Source organism: Pungitius pungitius, chromosome 1, assembly GCF_949316345.1.
Source record: "Pungitius pungitius chromosome 1, fPunPun2.1, whole genome shotgun sequence".
Taxonomy (NCBI): Eukaryota; Metazoa; Chordata; class Actinopteri; order Perciformes; family Gasterosteidae; genus Pungitius; species Pungitius pungitius.
In genome coordinates, this window is record NC_084900.1 from 29467687 (window position 1) to 29488826 (window position 21140).

The 21140-nt window shown below is 45.5% G+C and overlaps 1 protein-coding gene across 1 annotated transcript in view; it reads left to right on the forward strand.

The window, feature by feature from the left end:
- The first annotated feature begins 784 nt into the window (after positions 1-784).
- LOC119222278 (adenylate cyclase type 6-like) overlaps positions 785-21140 on the forward strand; it is a 28496-nt gene continuing 8140 nt past the window's right edge. The window contains exons 1-8 of the mRNA XM_037478781.2: positions 785-1027; positions 3082-3272; positions 3407-4298; positions 17364-17513; positions 17860-17981; positions 20195-20306; positions 20529-20656; positions 20834-20992. Coding sequence (XP_037334678.2) covers positions 3408-4298; positions 17364-17513; positions 17860-17981; positions 20195-20306; positions 20529-20656; positions 20834-20992 — 1562 coding nt within the window. The 5' untranslated portion in view covers positions 785-1027; positions 3082-3272; position 3407. The remainder of the gene's footprint in view (positions 1028-3081; positions 3273-3406; positions 4299-17363; positions 17514-17859; positions 17982-20194; positions 20307-20528; positions 20657-20833; positions 20993-21140) is intronic.

A 21140-nucleotide genomic window follows, 5' to 3' on the forward strand; every position in this document is an offset into this window, starting at 1 on the left:
TGTGTTGGTTTGCTTGCATGACTATAAACAAGAATTGTATCATTCTATTGCCTTGAACATTATTGTGAAGTATTCTTACTTTGCTCTTCGAATGAAAAAATTGGATAATTATTCTGATTAATATTAAGTTTGATTCTTTCGGATTTTTGTTTTTAGATTTATACAACAAAAAAATTAAAACGGTTTTGCATTTCCGTCTTAAAACCCAAACTTTACAGATTGTTTCTGTGTTTTTGAATAAATGAAAAAACATACAAAACATAACCGCACACGGATCCTCCAGGGTGTGTATTTATAAAGGGGGAAAGTCAACATTTGGTTCTGTGTCAACACTAGTGTTGCCTAACTGGTTTATAGATTACACTTGATCATGTGATTGCTAGGTGGTTGTAGCCATCAAATGGGAGAGTGTCTATTTAACCGCTTTATTGTTTTATTGTTGTAACTACCCTATCTAACCATTGATTAGTTTCAGTTTGACTTTGCAGTGATTACGAACTCTCTCCACTAGATGGTGCTATAATGCTGCATGCATGTGCAGTTTGAAAGCACTGCTCGAGCTTAAAGATAAAAATTAAAAGTACGTTTTTTTAATTTGCGTTAAGTGTATTAATGGGTGACACTGTTTGCTCATTTGAAAGTGAGAAAAAAATAAGAACAAATATACAAAGCCAATGCGTGAATCTAACCTCGCGCAGGAGGAGGCACTCTCACGCCACCTCTGAGTGAGAGAGGGAGAGAGAGAGAGAGGGAGAGGGAGAGAGAGAGAGAGGGAGAGGGAGAGAGAGGGAGAGAGAGGGAGGGAATCGGGGAGGTCGAAGCGTTGAGAATGTACTGTAGCTCTGGCTGAGAAGGGCGAAGGTCTGTTCGGTAGTTCCCCCTCGCTTCCCCCTGAACCGACCCTCCTCTTGCACACCGACGGACCCGCATCCGAAGCTGCGTGGAGAGCGCCCGCGCGCGGGGGAGGGGGGGGGGGGTGTGCGTGTGGGAGAAAACTGGAGCTCCACTGCGGCGTTATGTCCAAACGGTACGTACGCTACCCCGCCTCCCGTACCCTTCTCCCCGCGGCTCGGTTGGTGCCACCTCTCTGCACGGAGGTACCGTATTTGTTGCGGCTCAACTGAAACGCAGTAACAGGATTCAGCAGGAGGGGGGGGGGGACGAGAGGGGGGACGAGAGGGGAGAGCGGGGGTGGGGGGGCAACAGCTGACTTGTACTACAGTGTTTTGCTGTGACGATTGCGGCCGCGTCCATGAGCCGGAGCGACTCTGTAGGACCGAACACTGCTGTGCCTTTGGCCGTGTGCAGGACATTCCACGACACTCTTCTTTTTCTGCTCTTTTATTTCAAACTCTAGACATTTCGAGGCAAATCCGCTATTTGATACATTGTATTTTTTGAGTTCTGGCGGATTTCTTCTCGCCCATTGACCCGTGGTTGACGTACACGTTTACATTGAGGGAGGCAGGCCCGGTACGTATAGACGACCCCCCCCCCCCCCCCCCCGTTATCACTGTACACCGGTCCCGTGAACCGGGGGCGCCACCCACCTCCCCCACCCCAACCCCCGCGATACACTGTCAAGATCCAACTTCCCCGACGGAATGTTTATGCCCCCGATAAGTTGCGTGTCCGTGGTTGTGTCCTCCTGCGAGCGTGTCCAGCAGTACACTGGTCCCCATGTGTAGCGTTAAGGCGTCCTGTTACGTAATGCGCTCCGGCCGACTGCCTGCATCCCAACACGGTGGGCCTACACACGTGTAACTGGTCAACAATATATATATATATATATATATATACACATGTTTCGTTGCGTGGACGTGGGCGAGCTGCTCGGCGTGCCGCGGCGAACGCGGGGAGCTGCCGTTTGTCTTCCCTCGCGGTCGAGCATCACCATCTTGCTCTGCGATGCTCGCAGAACCGGCTGAATCGAGTCGATCCGTATGTGGCACAGATTGTGTTCATGTTCAATGGCAGATGCATGCATGTAGCCCAGAGAGAGTGTATTACATAAGATCCGCATGCCGCTGCCCGGGCTGCCGGGGAATGCATCGGAGGTGAGCCGAGGATTAAGGTTGCTGCTGGAGGAAGCCTGCCCGCTCGGAGTGGGAGGTGAACCGGACACTTTATTTGCATCATACAAGGCTGGCTCATATGCTAATGGGATGCTCTCGATTCTAATGTCATGCTGATTGTAGTGCGGGTGTAGCGGTGGGTGGTTGTTTATGACTAGATTATTACCCAGGGGGTATTGATTCATCAATGCTACGTGTTTCAAAAGAGAAAACATTTGTAATCTTTAATAGAAATATGGAATTAAGACAGAACGCAGACACACTCAAACCTTTCAATTTTTTTGTATTTGTGGTGGTTGATCAACTCATATTACCAGCTGCTGTTGATTGTCAAATGCCGCCATGTCTGCAGTCCGCGTGCGCTCTTCCCACTGTTGTCTGCCTGGCAGAGATTTGCTTATTAAGTTTAGAGGTTAGCAGTGTCCTTGACATGTGCTGCCAGAACACAGCAATGGTGAGTCATCAAAGCTAATGGGTGAGGCATGGGCAATTTAATCTGGACTGGATAGCTCTTGATCTCTGATGGTGCCCACTCAGTAGGCCTTTGTTGTTGAATAGAGCACACTCATTCTCTGCCCACTCAAGATGTTACGGACAGATTGCAATGATAGAGCATAGCCGACTATTATCAAGCAAAATGAGTCTCCATCTAAAAGCCCCCCGCCCGGTGTAACACATTATAAAATCCAGGAATCAGTGGCGGGTTTGTTGAAATTGGACTGTGTTTAACTGTTTGGTTTGATGGAAAACAACCAGTTGCACCTGTTGCATGACGCAGTAACTGGATGAGATTGTGTTTTCATCATCTAGTATCTAAAATGTCCATCTAAATAGTATTCCAGCCCGGTGGTGTTGGTGGTGGTGGGTGGTGAGGTCTTTCCAAGCTTTATCCCAAAGTACACACAAAGACATCCATATGAGAAGCTAAACGAGTAATGTTTACCCATGTTAACCCTCAGGGGGTGTGAGCGCAACAACATCACGTGGGTTGTTTGTGTTTCTCCAGGAAAACAGGGGGTCTATAGAGGCACCTGATGGTCTATAGAGCCGACCCGCACTCACTGTTTCTACAAAGAAGGACGGCTCATCCGCAGACACACCTCTGATGCCTCCGGTCGGTCTGAGCTCATGGTGTGTGCTCGCTGGGATAAACTAGTGGCTAGTGCAGCGTTGCTACACACAAAAAAGCCCACACAGGTGAGAGCCTTCTCCATGCTCTATGCCATTATCTGTTAAACGTATTACATTTTGCATGCAAATGAAATGCCCCAAATTTAGCATTGTCTGTCATTATATATTTTTCGGTGTATTTCCTCTTCTGTTTTGTTCAGGATGTCGTGGGCCAGGGGCCTCTTTGTGGGCACGGTGGATGAACGAAAGACGGCGTGGGGAGAGCGCAACGGCAAGAAGAGAAGGAACAGCTCGTCGTTGTGCAACCCCCACTACATGAGCTGCCTGAGGGACCCGGAGGACCTGGAGCTCCCTAATGCGTCCCCCCAGCACTACCGTTGCGGAGCGGGCACTAGTGGGGGGAACTTCGGCCTGCGCTGTGCCTGGCAGGAGGACCACTATGGGAAAAGGATGGGTGGCGGGGCCCTGGGTCCAAAGGCTGTGGACGTGGGCTTCGAGGACGTGGAGCTGAAGGGCACGAAGGAGGAGGAAGTAGGGGAACTGGCGGAGGGCGGCTGCAAGGCCATGTCCGCAGCGGACTGCTGGATGCGGGTTATGTGGGTTTTCCAGTCCAAGAAATTTCAGTCGGGCAAGCTGGAGCGCCTGTACCAGCGCTACTTCTTCCGGCTCAACCAGAGCTCGCTGACCATGCTGATGGGGGTGCTGGTGCTGGTGTGCGCGGTCATGCTCGCCTTCCACTGCATCCACAGGCCCCCCGACGTGGCCTACGTCTCCGTACTCTCTGTGGCCATGGCTCTCTTCCTGGCCATGATGGTGGTGTGTAACCGCAACGGCTTCCACCAGGACTACATGTGGATTGTCAGCTACCTGGTGATTGGGGTGCTAATGGTAGTGCAGGTTTTCGGGGTGCTGATGGTGTACCCCCGCAGTGCCACAGAAGGCATCTGGTGGACGGTCTTCTTCGTCTACATTATCTACACGCTGCTGCCGGTCCGGATGAGAGCGGCTGTGGTTAGTGGAGCTGTGCTGTCCACCATACACCTGGTGACCGCCTGGCAGCTCAACCAAGAGTACAAGTTCATTTTCAAACAGGTAAGTGACGGCAGGAAATACCACACGGCAACAGACCGGGTCTAAAAACACCATGGAGGGAGAGTCACTTGTGTTTGCAACAGATTTTATCTATTTTTTGAGGGACGTTTCAAGAGAACATTCTACAGGTATAGGCAAGAAAAATGTCAGTTTGGGCTCTTGGAAATTGTGGTGTTACGTTTTATGTTAACGAACATAATCGCGTAGTATTTGACATTTTTGGAGAAATTCAGTTGTGGAAGTATTTAGTTTGAATACCATATGAAGACAACGTTTTTTGTACACTAAACACGTTTCACAATCTTATTAATTAAAAAATCTGCTTATTCTCGTTCCTTGAGAAGTCAAGTAAACTAAGCCAAATGCTATTTTAGTCATACCTATTATACAAATGATGGTATACATTTTTCAAGTCGGTCTCAGTAAAATACTCCTAATTGCATGTTCAGTTGAATCTGCTGTAATTGTCCCTTCTGTGCATAATGGTTGTCTAAGTTGTGCAAGAAAAAAAATGAATACATGCCAAAATTCACTCAAAGTTAAAACGACGCATGAGCAATCTGAGTTAATCCAGTCAAACGTGAATCATCCAAAGTCAGTGTCTTTAAAGAAATCGTTTCAGTTTTGGCTGAACACAATGCATGTTTTATGAAAAACGAGGAGCGGATTTTGTTTCATTCCACAATGAGGTCTCTTCATGACTGGCATGCTCGGGACGAACAATAACAGCTGCCAACGGCAGAATGTCTGTACATTTGTGCGTTTGTCAATTTACCTTTTGAGAGACACCAGAGCAAATGTGAATAAATCCGCCAATAGTTTAAAGCTTAAAGTGTTCCGAAAATGTCAATCATGACTCGTGTCTCGTGGTCGCTGCTGAATAGACAGCCGTCTCTGAGAATGAAGGAGGACATTTGTATTCATGAGAAAACAAGCCACATGTTCCAGAGTCGTGCTGCGAATCAGGGCCCACTATTATCACCATACAATAGAGCACAATGTTGTTACTGTATTCATGAGTGGAAACGCCCTACTTTCTCTTCCCATCGATATAGGACAAACACTGTACAGACTCCTCAACCACTTCTCCGTGTCAAAGGTGCCGTACTAAAAGTAGATGCTGTGGATCTCGTCAGTTTTTCAGATGAGATTTTTAATGAGCCTATGTTTTGAGCTGTAGGGCAGCCATTGGCAACTCTGTTGGGGATTGTGGAAGGTCATCTGGGTTGAATGAGCCCGTTCAGCTGCATTGTGAAGGAATATCATGGTAATGTAGCATGGTGCCATTCAGGCCACAATTTCCTAAAACAAGGAGGCTATTGTAGTAAAATGAAACAGGGTGGGGTGGGATGCTCGGATTGTGCAATGAATTTGATGGAAAACATGATGATTACTTCTTCGTAGTGGAGGCTGTGGAAAGAATACATACATAAACACCCAAGCAGCCATTCATTATTCAGTTCCAAACACATTGGAATTATTTCTTCTGTTTTTTTTTATGGTGTGCTAACAGATCCCCTTAAACTTTTTTATAATGTTTGGTGTTTTTGGGGTACATAAACTTACAATTAAGGCAATGAATCACCTTTGTTAGACTACAACCAACCATTATTGTGTATACACAATTCATGTGTCGCCTTTATTTACAATTCTGTGAGGATTCCATAATCTTTTAGAAAGGAGTAAAATAATGCATATTATAAGTATTCAGTTGCTTGTTTTGACCAACATCGTCAAATTGCAATCCAACACAAGTAGAAAGAGTCCCTGTGTGTGTTTGCAGGTGAACGCTGTATGATTGTAACGGGTATTTTTTTTACGCATGCGTCCCTCCATGCATCTTCACCCAAAAGACCTTGCACTTGTCGGATGCATGCATAGGAAGTGCAGTATTGAGCGTGATGTCATGTTAGCCCCATGATTTATTTTATTAGTAGTCTTTGTTCACGTTGGGAAGTTTATGGACAGGGTTCCCATATTAAACCGGGTTGCAGTGGGGACAGCGTGCTCTCCACCAATGTTTCTGAGTTTTCCTTTGCGCCCACATGACGAGCTTACACTAGCCTCGCTATGGGATGTTACTATGGGATGTTACCATGTGATCCTCCTAAGCGCAGGGTCAAGTGGGAAGTTGTTTGAATAAACGTTTCTCAGGAAAAGCTGCAATCAGCCATTACAGGCAGTGCTAATATAGATCAGAGAAAGGGAGTCACCCTCATTGATTTATAAAGTAGACCCAGGGAACATTTGTTATTTTCCATTGGCACGCAACTGTTTGCAATAGTTATTGATCATTTTTCTGTCCATCTGATGTTGAATTATCAACTAATCAACACCTTTTAAAATGTAGTTTCAAGAATTCAAGAAACATGCAATGAACGTAAATATCATGTGGGTGGATTCATTTTCCAATTTTAGGCGGAGATGTTTGAAGACAACGCCTCAAACAAACTCCGCTCAGTTGAACTTTGTAATGCTGGAGAGACGTGTGATTGGTTTTCTCGACCAACCATTGCTATTGGGCAACCAGATGAATGTGGAGCCACTCTGAATAAGGCAATATTGACATAACTTTACTGCTCCAGTGAGCTTGTGTGTTAAGTACCCATAGCGCAGACTAGACAGGGCGACTACAGGCACATTGGTCTGTTGCCTCTATGTACTCCGGCCCTGATTGGTTGCATTGGTCTTCCAATGATGGACTGCTGCTCTGCCCAGGGGCTTGGAACCCCCGACACAGCTCTCCGAAACAAAATCAATGATGTGACATGGGTTGTTTTCTCTCTCTCTCTCTCGGGCACGTAAGCTTTCAATAGAGATTGAGGAAAGGTCATCAGGTTTGCATGCAGTGGTTAAATGCTTTTTAGCAGCCGTATCATCTGTCACATATAAAGATAAATTAAAATGCTTGATGAATTTCGGCCCGATTTCGTTGTGCTCACTCGTAAGATTAGAGCGGCTCTGAATCTCACTTCAAGCTTCTTGCTGAAAGAACTCCATTCAATCTGTCACACCCGCTGTATCAAACACGTCAGCTCACACAAACTGTTGTCACATGGCCACAGTCTCTGTTCTGGGAAAGCTGGTATCTTCTTCTGGGACCTCATCATCCTGCAGCCCTTTCTGTGTGTCCCAGACTTGCTTTTCCCTTATTTGTATTTTCCCTGCGTTCGTGCAGGAGCAGCGCTGAGAAGATGGCAGGCCGATGATGGCAGGGACAAAAGGAGTCTTTGTGAGGGACCTCCTCGATGAAGCGGAGGGAAGGTTACAGTGGTGACAAATGCAGTGGGCTGAATTATCCGGCCGCGAAGGAGCTCTTTCCGCCCTCTCTTCTGCTCTGTCATAATTCTATTTCTCACAAAACCCCTCTCAGAGGGAGTAGCCTTTCATTTCTCAGCTCGTGCTCAGATTGATCTTGCTCTACTCATGGGGATTGTTTCCATAGATCTCCATGGTTCTCCGCTGTGCCGTGAAGGGCCTGACAACTATAGAGAGACTAATGTATTAGTGCACTCGAGAAGAAGAAAGTTACACCACTGCTGTTCACTTGAAGTGCGGCTGCTATCCTTCAGGAACAGGGTTAATTTAATTATACAGGTGGCAAATGACCAGAATAACTAGGGCTGCATCCGAGTCCTGACCATTAGGACTTGAAACATTGTGCAAGAAAATTTGATTACATTACATTTTTTTTTATTCGACTGGGACTTTGCAGCCAAAGAATTAACATATTCATCTCATAAAGGGGGTGTATTAATAATTGCTCTTACTGTATGACATGCCAAAGTTCATCGAAATGACCTAATGCACGTGCATTTAATCACAATAAAGACGTAACAGCACAACATCTTTAGCCTCTGTATAGTTATATGTAGTATATCATTGTTTAGGAGTTTAATATATAACATTTCTATAAGTCTTGTTTTTAATGACATAAAAAAAAGTACATTTGTTCTGTACTTGAGATACATGGTATCTAAACTGTAACATAATGACTTTTTTCCCCTTGTAAAACACAAAAGGGTGAATTTGTTATTTTCCCGTCTTGTCCTCGGCCCCTTTGGGAATTTCACGCGCCGCATCCCTGTAAGTGGTTGAAGACGTGTGCGGCTGTCCTCTGCCACGGTGGACAATGTGGAAGCTGCTTTGCCTTCTACCTTTTGACAGTTGGTTGACAAGCAGCAACCTTTCCATCACAAAAGGCCCCCGAATTCATATTGTTCTATCGCCGACGTCAATGTTTGTTGTCGTGTTTGGTTTTCAAACATTTCTGTTCTGTGGGCAGCCTCATCACGTCCAATCTCCGCTCCGCCGCATGGAGGCACCACGCCGAGCCAGCGCTTCGTGTCGCAGTAGCTCAATGAGGTTTTGTTTGCAGCCTTTAGAAAAGGCATGTTTTGTTCTTAGTGAACAACCCTCAGATTTTAAGTATCCCAACTTTTTTTGATGCATTCTCATCGTGGTGGCTATCAAGAGAGCAGAAACAGATCCCTTTGGGCTTTGGTAGATACGACCACATGTCCCTCATGTTTTTATTTGGTCATTCTCTCTTGTGGGAAGCAAAGGTTTGCTCCTATGACAGGACATTATTAGGACATTATTCCCATGTTAAGCTAACAGCTGTTCATCCATCTTTCGTTGGGGAATTGTGTTTTCCTTGTGAAGAATATACAACCAACCTTTTAGTTTTGCATACAGCAGAATATATTTGGATAACCAAAATCCTCAATGTCCACTTGTGATTGTAAGCTATCAACAGGCAGGTCAAGAAGAGAGTAACGTCTTGAAGGTGCTTAACGTATTTACTATTGTTTTTGAGTGCTGATGTGGCACCGGAGGAAAAACTAGTTCCTCTGGCCGATTGTTATGAGGTCAACAAATGTGGGAGCAGTGGAAACCTACTGATCCCTCTGCTTAACATTGGTGAAAAAGATACCAATCAATGAAATGTCAAAGGCATTACCCAAGCATGCCTAATGCATTGAGACCAGAACAACAGTGTCACCTTAGAAAAACCTTAAAGCTAACCTTCACCCTTTATGCAATTATTTATTATGGTCTTTTTGTAAAGTTGATCTTCTGTTTTCCAACTGGTATTTAAGAAGAAAATGGGTCTTCTATATACATTATTATCAGTCTAAATATACACTCACCGGCCACTTTATTAGGTACCCCATGCTAGTAACGGGTTGGACCCCCTTTTGCCTTCAGAACTGCCTCAATTCTTTGTGGCATAGATTCAACAAGGTGCTGGAAGCATTCCTCAGGGAGTTTGGTCCATATTGACATGATGGCATCACACAGTTGCCGCAGATTTGTCGGCTGCACATCCATGATGCGAATCTCCCGTTCCACCACATCCCAAAGATGCTCTATTGGATTGAGATCTGGTGATTGTGGAGGCCATTTGAGTACAGCAAACTCATTGTCATGTTCAAGAAACCAGTCTGAGATGATTCCAGCTTAATGACATGGCGCATTATCCTGCTGAAAGTAGCCATCAGAAGTTGGGTACATTGTGGTCATAAAGGGATGGACATGGTCAGCAACAATACTCAGGTAGGCTGTGGCGTTGCAACGATGCTCAATTGGTACCAAGGGGCCCAAAGAGTGCCAAGAAAATATTCCCAGCACCATGACACCACCACCACCAGCCTGAACCGTTGATACAAGGCAGGATGGATCCATGCTTTCATGTTGTAGACGCCAAATTCTGACCCTACCATCCGAATGTCGCAGCAGAAATCGAGACTCATCAGACCAGGCAACGTTTTTCCAATCTTCTATTGTCCAATTTCGATGAGCTTGTGCAAATTGTAGCCTCAGTTTCCTGTTCTTAGCTGAAAGGAGTGGCACCCGGTGTGGTCTTCTGCTGCTGTAGCCCATCTGCCTCAAAGTTGGACGTACTGTGCGTTCAGAGATGCTCTTATGCCCACCTTGGTTGTAACGGGTGGTTATTTGAGTCACTGTTGCCCTTCTATCAGCTCGAACCAGTCTGGCCATTCTCCTCTGACCTCTGGCATCAACAAGGCATTTCCGCCCACAGAACTGCCGTTCACTGGATGTTTTTTCTTTTTCGGACCATTCTCTGTAAACCCTAGAGATGGTTGTGCGTGAAAATCCCAGTAGATTAGCAGTTTCTGAAATACTCAGACCAGCCCTTCTGGCACCAACAATCATGCCACGTTCAAAGTCACTCAAATCACCTTTCTTCCCCATACTGATGCTCGGTTTGTACTGCAGGAGATTGTCTTTACAATGTCTACATGCCTAAATGCACTGAGTTGCCGCCATGTGATTGGCTGCTTAGAAATTAAGTGTTAAAGAGCAGTTGGACAGGTGTACCTAATAAAGTGGCCGGTGAGTGTAGTTCCTACTTTTTGTTAACTGTGTCAGAGTTTACAGTGACTTATTTCCCCGTTTTTTCACTGAAAACCTGAGGAAAAAAACTCAATCCTTTGGTTGATCTCTTAAGCATCAGCAATAATACGTGATCCAATACACCCTATCAGGGAAGTCTGTATGCCATCCTAAGACTGAAGCATTTCATATCGTTGAAGCTAATCAATACTTGACCCAATGGACAAATAAAGGCATTGAAGTTTGATGCCCAGCCCGATCTATATTCAGTGAATCCGGTGTCCTGTTTACACGGAGCCCAGGAGAAGTGGAGTGTGTGATCCGTGAGTGTGTGTGCGCGAGCTGCGTGGATCAGACGAGCTCACTTGGCTGCTGACAAACGGCGAGAACTCATCATCAGGTGCTGTTGATGCCAAACAATGCACCGGCTCATATAATAGACACCCACCCCCACCCCCACCTGTACTCCCACCCCCTGTGTGTGAGAGAGAGAGAGAGAGAGAGAATACTAGCGATAAGCTAAACGTTGCTCTTAAAAGACAGCCACAGATAGGGAAAATAAAAGCCGGCCTAAAAATAGCTGTGCGAGTCTGGGATGAGGAAGTGCAGGCTTCCAATAACAGCTCACGGTTTACTAACAACTTGGCTCTCTTCAAAAGTAAACACAGGGATTTAAGGCTAAACTTACATGGCCGACGGCCAAGAGAGATATATATATATATATTAGGCATCCATTAGCGGTGTTCATCTGTGTGGCATGCAGGCCCGTTGGCTTTTAAGGGCAGTTTTACTCTAGATCCGGGTTGGGTTTAGGGCACCGTATCGCAGCGCCGAGGAGAGGAAGGTGAAACGCTCTTTTTTGGAAAGGTCACCATGCGTCACACATGCCGACTGGCTCCCCCGGGTTGCGGTTACACAGTTAAAACCATTAACAAACAAATTCACAATGAGCGAACAGTCCGTTTAACTGCTATGAAATGGACACCACTGTGAACAACACCTGCCTCTATTGTCAAGGACATTATGGACGCTCCTTTACCTCCCTCAGCCCCTTTGACATTCACCTGACCAGCTCATTAGACGGTCAATGTGGACAGTTCAGTGTTTGATGTCTCAACATTTCTCACTCACATTTTCCGTGAATGACATCAGATTTATTAACGAGGGTCTCAGGATGTAATTCCTCACACTACTGGTTAATTCAAAGGAAGTTATCTCTACCACGGGATCCCTTCCAATGAAGTGTGACGAAAGCTGAGAAAGCCCCTCGTCTCCGCGTCCTGACGCCTCACGCTCCCTCCTCAAGCAAAAAAGCCCCTACCGTTTTCTTTTTTTGGGGATGGGATATCAGAAGCAGTGTCCATGTTGTAAAGAAGAGCAATAGCTGCTTCACATTCTGCCTGAATCTCGTGTCTCTGTCGTTGTGGGATGGATACACATGAAAGGCCAGAACACCGAGACATAAACAGTAGCAGTTTAGCGAGTCGTTTTGAAAGCCATGCGTTAAAACCTCACCACCCTTTGCTTTTATTTCTACGGACGGCTGCTTCTGTTTCAGGCTTCACAAACATGTCACATGTGACTTCTCCTGAAGACGGCCCGGCAGGCGGATGTGTTGCTCATCCTCGACCGGGCAGCTCAGAAGTTGAGTTTGAACATTTGACCAAAGTGTTCTAACGACAACCTGCTGATCTGGTCCCTGTATTGATCTGTGTGCCCCTCGGGGTCCAAAGTCAATGTTGTGCATGGTTGAAAAGTTACAACATGGACGGACGGTGGTTAGCACATTGTAGTGAACGTTAGCGCAGAGGCTTATACAACTTCACAACTGAAACTACCCTCCCTCCCCCCCCACACACACACACACACACACGCACTATCCTATTTAATGTAGCTTTACATGTAGCTTCACCAGCTGCCACTTTCCCTTTTTGGAGTTATCTCCTCTTCATTGTCATTGGCCTCGGTTGTGCGTTGTACTTTGAAGAAGATGGAGGCAATCGCATCTGAAATGGAAATTCATGCACGTTAAGCACTTCGAGGTCCGGACTCACTCACACAGTTTAAATAAGTAAGAGCAGTCAGCAGAGGAGCGAATGGGTCTGGTTGATTTGTTATGCTAATTAACCAAATATTGTGTTCACGCAGCAGTGGTGCTGTAAGTGCAGCTGTGTCTGTGAGGGTGTGAGTTGGCAGGAAGTGAGGGGTTAGTGAGGCCACAGCTGGGAGGAGCGTTTTGTGACCACTCCTCCCTCCGTCCTCGGTCCGTCCAGGCAAAGTGACCCCGGACCACTGAGCAGACCAAACTTCTGACAAACAGACCCGGGTGCAGAGTCTGTCTCTAAAACGCCCCAAAACAACAGTGCTGATACGTGTTGGTCGATAGCGTTTACTGGTCCTAATGCTACTACTCTCCAAGTCCTCTGTACTGTTAGATCTTTTTTTTTAAAGGCCGTCTTCAGCCTCTACGGGCTCAGATACCGCGTCCAGGGAAAAGTGGAAGAATTCATGCCCAGCCAGATGCATATTGTCCTGGTTGGATGGGTTTAACTCAAGCCGGCCGAGAGGATATTGAAGGTCAGGATATTGAACTGGAAGAATAAATCTCTTTCGGTTAAAAAAAAAAGGGAAAATTTGTTGTTCAAATAAAACAAATGTGACGGGGTTTTAGTTGTTGGTTGCAGTTTGTAACTCCAGGATTGCTGGGAGGTTTACTTCCTCATGTTTGGACAACATTTATGTGCATGTATTAATTTGGAGATGCATTTTTTTTTTACAAATATGCGGCCTGGGTTCAGCTTAATTTAGCTTTACAGAATATCCTTCAGCGCTTTAGAAAGATTACTCTGTGGCCTCACTGGTCGCCTGAGACCAATTTTGGTTTGGCCCGAGCCATGACACAACACAAAAACCTCTTATTCCAGATGGCAGCAAACCAAAAAGGCAAAGACAAGCTCCCCCCTTCCCGTGTGCAACATTTATCTTTATAAGGAATGGCTTCTTTCTCATGTCAGTTATTACATATTACAGTAACCCGTGATTAGATCCGGAGTAGTGGAACAAAGTCTCATAGTATTGTCTATTTTTACCTTTCTGCTTCCACATGTTATTTTTTCGGGCTCGGATCAGCAGTGTGTGACTGGGCTGTTCATCTCTGCAGGACATTTTAAAAGCTCCAGATGCCTATCAAAGGCCTTGTGATGGAGAGCAGCCCCCATGTCAACAGCAGTCCGGGTCCCCAGAGCCATTCGTTTGACTCATGGGACGTAGCCCTGTGGCCTTTTAAAGTTTAAACTCCAGCTTTAGTGGAGCTAAGGGTTGGTGGGATATCTGAACCTGGTCTCTCCGTTGCAGGCCTTTACAAATCCAAACATTCATTACGTGGACAAAGTTTTAGCTCAAGTGACAGTTTGTTGTATCTGCGGTTATGACTTCAGCTTTCGGTGAAACTTAAAACTAAAAGAAACACTTACCACAATGCCGCAAGCCGGATAAGTCATGGATACATCCCCAATAGAGGGAGACAAGACAGTTGTACCATATGTTTTGCCTCTGGATGAATGGACCTTGGCGTGAAAACCTGACTTGTATACATGTACATTCCAGCGTGCCTGCGCTTGAGGCAATTGTCCAGGGGGATATTAATGAAGACGGAATGGATTTTCTGTGTGTTTGCCAAGGAAAAATCGTTTCCATCCCATTCCTTCATTTGTTTTTTAACGTGTTATCCATCTGCTTTCTTTATAAAGCACCTTGCCGGGAGCCGCACCTTATAAGCCAATGTTTGGACTCCTTTTAACTTCACCGCCAAGAGGTTCCTGCTTAAAGTAGATGTAGAGCGAGCCTTCGAGTCTCTCAGAGCCAAAAGTCTGGAGGACGAACGGTCAGGGGACATCAATGGAGGAAATGTTTAAGTCCAGCTTAGTGGTTATAAGGACGGTAGTGGTGTGCTAATGAAGAGAAGCTTCTACTTCTCCCTTTCCAACACGTTTCTGTTTGGAGAGGGAAGTGTCAGAGCTGACTTTGGACTGTGTCGGATTTGCAGGCCTGGGTGATATGAGTGTAGCAACAGACACAACAAGCTTCAGGATCAAAGAGTTGCACACACACACACACACACACACACACAATATTTATTCAAAAGCCTCTGTGAATGCTTCCAACTCAAATCTCCAGACCGTGTGGTGACTAAGCATAACTCGGCACTAACAAAAGCATACAAATTTCCACCACATTCATCATGTTTCCACACACCGCTTTAATTTATTCCAAGCTATCAGGCTGCTATATTGAGCTATTTGAGATGTGGATAGTCATTCAATGTTCAGGTTTAGTCATGCTCGCACCTGATGATATTTTGGGGGGTTTGCGAGGTATGAGCAAAAGATGCTGCCCGTGCATTGGCATCACGTTTGTTAATAAACGTATTCATGCTGTTGCAGCACTATTTTTTTAATATTCAACAATAAGACATAAAATCCTGAATGTTGGACCTCCAAAGCTGCGTTCGAGCACACGGTACTATTTTTTCTCCAAAAGGAATGCCTTTAGTGGGATTGGAACACATGGGAAGCTGAATTGTCTGAGTGTAAATTGAGTGCAAGGCTATGAAGCGTGGTCCTGGGAACTGCTGGTGGCCCTGTATCTCAGACCGGCCATTTAACCAAGTTATCCGGCTCACTCTGTTCAGAGGGTTAATACGATCAGGGCCCTTCAAGACTGGAGTGTCAGGTCGCCGTTGGTGAGTTATAAAATGACCATGCACTCCTTATCAGGAAGCTCCGGCCTTTCAATGTCTAATCATCGAGTGGCGGTGCGGCACAAATTCAATGCTGCACTTGAAGACCAATTGCTCAGCGTGTCATATAGAGGATCTGCGGCCTGATGCGCTGTCTCACGCCTCTTCACAGCTTTGATCTGAATCTTTGTTGAAGTTGACTGACGTTCGGAATCAACAATTCTCTGTCATCCTGCATGAAGGAGGTCAGAAAAAAAGTGCTTCTTGGTTTCTCCCCAAAAACCTGGTGCAGCTTGTATCCCTCAGCAATAAAAAGGGAGTATATTCTTTGGATGCTCTGTTGTTAGTTCTCGAATAATGTTATTACTCCCAGCCTGCTTCAGCTACACCTGGGATTGGTATTTCACGCAATACATCAAAAGCTTTTGCTTTTGCACCTGCACCTGCAAACCCTCAGTGTGGGGATGTTTGCTTACAGTTGTGCTTCTGATCTAGTTTGACTGTGTGTGTGTGTGTGTGTGTGTGTGTGTGTGTGTGTGTCTTATAGGAAGCTACCAGCGACTCACTCTTCAAATAGACAGTGGAATTTGCCTGCCGTTGTCCTGTGGAAGCGGTGTTGTGTTTCAGGAGCACGTTGTTAGATAGTTAGTCTGTGTGCTGTTGTGACAACAGAGGGTGAGTTCTCGTGTATACAGTGTAAACCTCACCCCGGGAACCTCAGCGCCAAGCCTTCCGTTAATCTAAAAGTCTTGTTTCTGTGCATCTTTGTTTGAGTCAACGTAGCGATGCTCAGTCAGTAGCTCGTGCTCGTTTTGGAAGGCCAATGACACATGCACGGAAATATGCAGCGCATGCAAACTGATAATCATCGTGGTATCTGAAGTTCTCCATCTCTCCTCTGTCTTTCTCGTGAACACGACTCCAGACACCCGCACAAACACCGGCTGGTTTGGCAACATACCAGCTACGGCTCAGTGCTGGTAGTGATGATTTCTCATCCTCCAGTTTAGTGATGATGTTTATTATTAAGACTGATTAAAATTCTGCCTGTATATGTGTACTTTGCTGCATGTCTTTTTCTCATTATTGATGATATCATCTTCAGAGGAAGCACTCAGTGCTCTGGTCAAGGGTCAAGTGACTTTCCCAGGCTGGAGTGTGTTTCTGAACATGGAGAGGATGTGTTTGTGTGTGTGTGTGCGCATGTGTGTACGTGTGCGTGTGTATTGCTGCGTATTTCTGTGCGCAGGGGATGTCCTGGTGTCCAGTCTTGGCTGTGGACTCTTGCGAGGACACATCATTAACAGATAAACACAGACACACAGAAAGCTGCTGCAACAACACAGATGGAGGTTTTTAAGGTTGATGACCCCACAAACTTTATACTAAATCTGTGCATCTGCCTTTTTAGACCCTCATTGTTCAACAAAACTCGTTTTCATTACATTATTGGCTGCTTCTGTTTCTAGCTTTTCTAAAGTTATCAAAAGTGCATTCAAATACAAAAAGTCCCTATCATTCTACTTCCTGTTTCTTTTCATGCCTTTCAAAAAGTCATATTTGTACTTGCTGAAAAATCGGCTTGTTTTTATCCTCTTTGAATGGAACACATGGACACAAACAAAGAAAGAAAATATCAGCTGTCTGCTCAAGTAGAAACTGGATTGACAAATGTCAACGCATCAAACCCTCTGGGCTTCCTATCTGCCGTTCAGAGCTTCATGTGAGCTGAATGTCCTCTCACAGAGAAACTGGTGGCCACCCACATCTTTTCTAACCTGATCACATCTAATGGCACCTAAGTCGTTTGAGACATTCTTCTCCTTGCAGTAAATCCTCTGACACAGAGACTGTTATCAACTTTGCTTATTGACCTCACCCAGGTCGGGCAGAGTTCACTGTTTTCCTGTGACGTGACATGCCGCGTGCATTTCAAGCCCTCTGTCATGTGTTGTGTGTGTTATCAGATCAGTGCCAATGTGGTGATCTTCATGTGCACGAACATGATCGGGATCTGTACCCACTACCCTGCTGAGGTGTCCCAGAGACAGGCCTTCCAGGAGACGAGAGGATATATCCAGGCCAGACTGCACCTGCAGAGGGAAAACCAACAGCAGGTACACACAAACACAAAGATGTGTGTGAAAGTAAATGAGTGAGGGGGGGGCACTTAACACATGCAGAAAAACAAAAGAGCAACAAATGTGATTCTCCATTTTCCAGTCCAATTTTCTTCTGTCTCCGTTTTTTTTGGTTTTTTTTAACAATATGCTCAAAAGTGTAACAAGTATCTACACTCCTCGCGGTTTAACTCACACGTTCCCACGCAGATTCCAACAAGGCAATGGTGACTCACGGAGCATTCTTAACAGCAGAAACTGAGGAAAATGAATGGGCTTTCTCATTGTTTCTTTCATTTCTCTGTGTCTTTTTTTCTTCTCTCTTTCTCTCGCTCTCTCTCAGGAGCGCCTACTGCTGTCAGTTCTGCCAAGGCACGTTGCCATGGAGATGAAGGCTGATATCAATGCCAAGAAGGAAGATATGATGTTCCACAAGATCTACATCCAGAAACACGACAATGTTAGGTAAATAAGGATGCACATACATGCCTTAACACCCACTCGGGAGCTCCTCTGTGACATCCACTGGCTTTGACCTCACTTTGCTGATGTGCCAGTTACAGAGTCACTCCAACAGCTATTTCCCTGACAGCATGTATTATGCATGTTGTTGTTTATCGACACTGGCAGCACCGGCTGCAGTAACGACATTGACTTAGGTTCACTGCTGTGCTTTCTATAGCAAATGACAGGAGGCGGACCTCATGTTTGCTGGCCCCCTGTCTCAGCCCATGCCACTGGATTCCCCCTCCCTAGTGGGAATCACTCAATACTAAACAGGTGATTGAAACTCTCCATCTATTAGCCCTGCGATGATCCCAGCAGCTGGTGTTCATGTTGTGGTGGGGATGGGGGTAGGGGACAGTGAAAAGAGGTTGGATTAGTCATCTCCTGTTGGAGGCTACTCAAATGAAACAATCCATTATGAATCCAGAGGTTAGAACCTTCTTCTTCCAAAATAATGCACAGGTCATTTTTGTAAAAGCTTCAACAGCAGACAACAACAGTGATGCTTTCCAATCCTGTCACTAATGCTTTCTTGTGATTGGTATTGTTAAGTTCAAAATGAAGAATCTCCGGACGATCGAAAAGTTAAATCAAAAGAATTTAATAATAATAATAATAATAAGCATGGCGGTAAAAAGATAACACCTCGATCGAGGATTCACGGGTTCTCCGATCCACAGGCCACAGCGAGTCCTTTGACTACAGCGTAGTTAACCGGTTCCACCAACGAATCCCGAACAAGGGGACAAACACGTACATACTGTATATAGACAATTGAAAAAGGTGAGCTAGCTATCCTATTGGTTTACAACGTTCTTCTGTGGTGATTGGGTTAGAGTTGGTGATGTAGGCAGTGTCCACGCCTCTGGGCACATGACGTCATCAGGTGTGTTCAAGGTGACCAGGTATTTGAAGTTTTTATATATAAAACGGTGCGATGAGGTATCACACTGAATGTTGCGTTCAATGTAACGAGAGTTTTGAATGTCCCTTGGTCAATGCAGTTATATTAAGTATTATCATTCATGCATTAGCTAATTACATTTCATTTAACACAATACTATTTATGCATTGTCAATCATTTGGTTTGTTTCAAGTTTACAGTTGTACATTGGCATTACATCGTTCACATTTCTTTATTGATTACATAACTCAAGAAGAAAGTAGATTTTCAGATTTTAATATCCTACAGTATATATATTATGGTTGGTAAGCCTTTTAAATGTTATTATTAAGTTAAACAGGTTTATTAAGGGTGTGACTTCACATGCCATTTTAAAATAACCGTATCTACAGACTAAGACTCTTTTCTCTTTGTAGAATGTGACTATCCTGAAGGTTTTGGCTTGCTTTTGGCCCGTTCCCGTCTTTTCTTCTTTTTGCCAACGCCCAGTACAATGGACCTGAATCTGATTACTTGTTCATGGTGCTCACATAATTGAAAAATCACAATATCGGAAATTAAATGCTACATTTTCTTTCAGAAACAATTCACTGTTTGTAATTCTAACTATTTTTACAGTATAAAATTGTTCATGTAGACTTTATTTCATAATGAAAAACTTGGAGGAATCACACAAAGAACGGCAGCCAATAACAACATCCACTGCCTGGATAGATGACACTAGCGGCAAGTGAGAAAATATGTTTGTGTAATTTGTGTGACCTGTCTTTTTAAATATGATCTTTTGTGGTTCCCAGCTTTGGTAGAGGGGGGGAGGTTTAGGTATGCTGAAGACTGCTGTAATTAAAGGACGTTTCTCCCTGACTTGATGACCTCACAAGACCAACAGCGCAAAGTGTTGCCTTCAAGGAACTCAGAACTTTATTTCTCCCTTTTTATTACTCTTAGAAGTTAGCATGCAGACAGGGGGGCGAGGGGGGAGGGGGGGAGTTCTCAGAGGGGCGGGCTGGAGGAGGTGACCTACATTGGCCTAGAGGATGAGCGCCAGAGCTGAACAAATGTCCGCCAGTCGACCCTCCCCTGCTCACATGGCAGCTGGACAGAGAGGAGGGAGCGACGCTGTAGACTAAACTCTAGACTCCGCTAACTAACTCGACACAACATTGATCTCATTCTCCGTCTCCTTTGTCTTCCTTTCCCCTCCCTCTGTGTGTTTGTGTGACCACTCCCTCTCCACCTGCCTCCACCACCACCACCTCTCTCGCAGCATACTGTTTGCCGACATCGAGGGCTTCACCAGCCTGGCGTCTCAGTGCACGGCCCAGGAGCTGGTCATGACGCTCAACGAGCTGTTCGCCCGCTTTGACAAACTGGCTTCGGTGAGCGCCGACAACCCGCCGCCGCCGCCCTCTCTGCAGAACTTTTGAGCCACAGCTTAAGTAACCGTACAGTCTGATGCATTTCGCTGATAGTATTTACTGCAGGTTTACTGCAAAGTTGACATCGATGAGCCATCAGAATGATGTATAGAAAGCTTTAAGGTATGAGCATGCTGCATATTATAAGGTCTAATATTGTGTGGGTGTTTCTTTGCTGCACAGGAGAACCACTGTCTGCGTATTAAAATCCTAGGGGACTGTTACTACTGTGTGTCAGGGCTGCCTGAGCCCCGTGCCGACCATGCCCACTGCTGTGTGGAGATGGGAGTAGACATGATTGAGGCCATCTCGTGAGTCAAACAAACACTGATGCACACACCCATGTAGTAATACTCCAGTGAAGGTCAAGCTGCTTTGTTTATGTCACATGGGAGAACAGAAGAGACGCTGAGAACACCCGAAGGTGACACTATTTCTTTTTACAATACTGTGCACGTGTGTGTGTGTGTGTGTGTGTAACTCTGCAGCCTGGTGAGAGAGGTGACGGGTGTTAATGTGAACATGCGGGTGGGCATCCACAGCGGGCGCGTTCACTGTGGGGTGCTGGGCCTACGCAAGTGGCAGTTTGACGTCTGGTCCAATGACGTGACGCTTGCCAACCAAATGGAGGCCGGGGGGAAGGCAGGGTAAGTCCCTCCTACTTCACATGCTACTGCACGGACATGTCCTCCCATAGCCTGTTTTATTTCTTACACTGTGTGTGTGTGTGTGTGTGTGTGTGTGTGTGTGTGTGTGTGTGTGTGTGTGTGTGTGTGTGTGTGTGTGTGTGTGTGT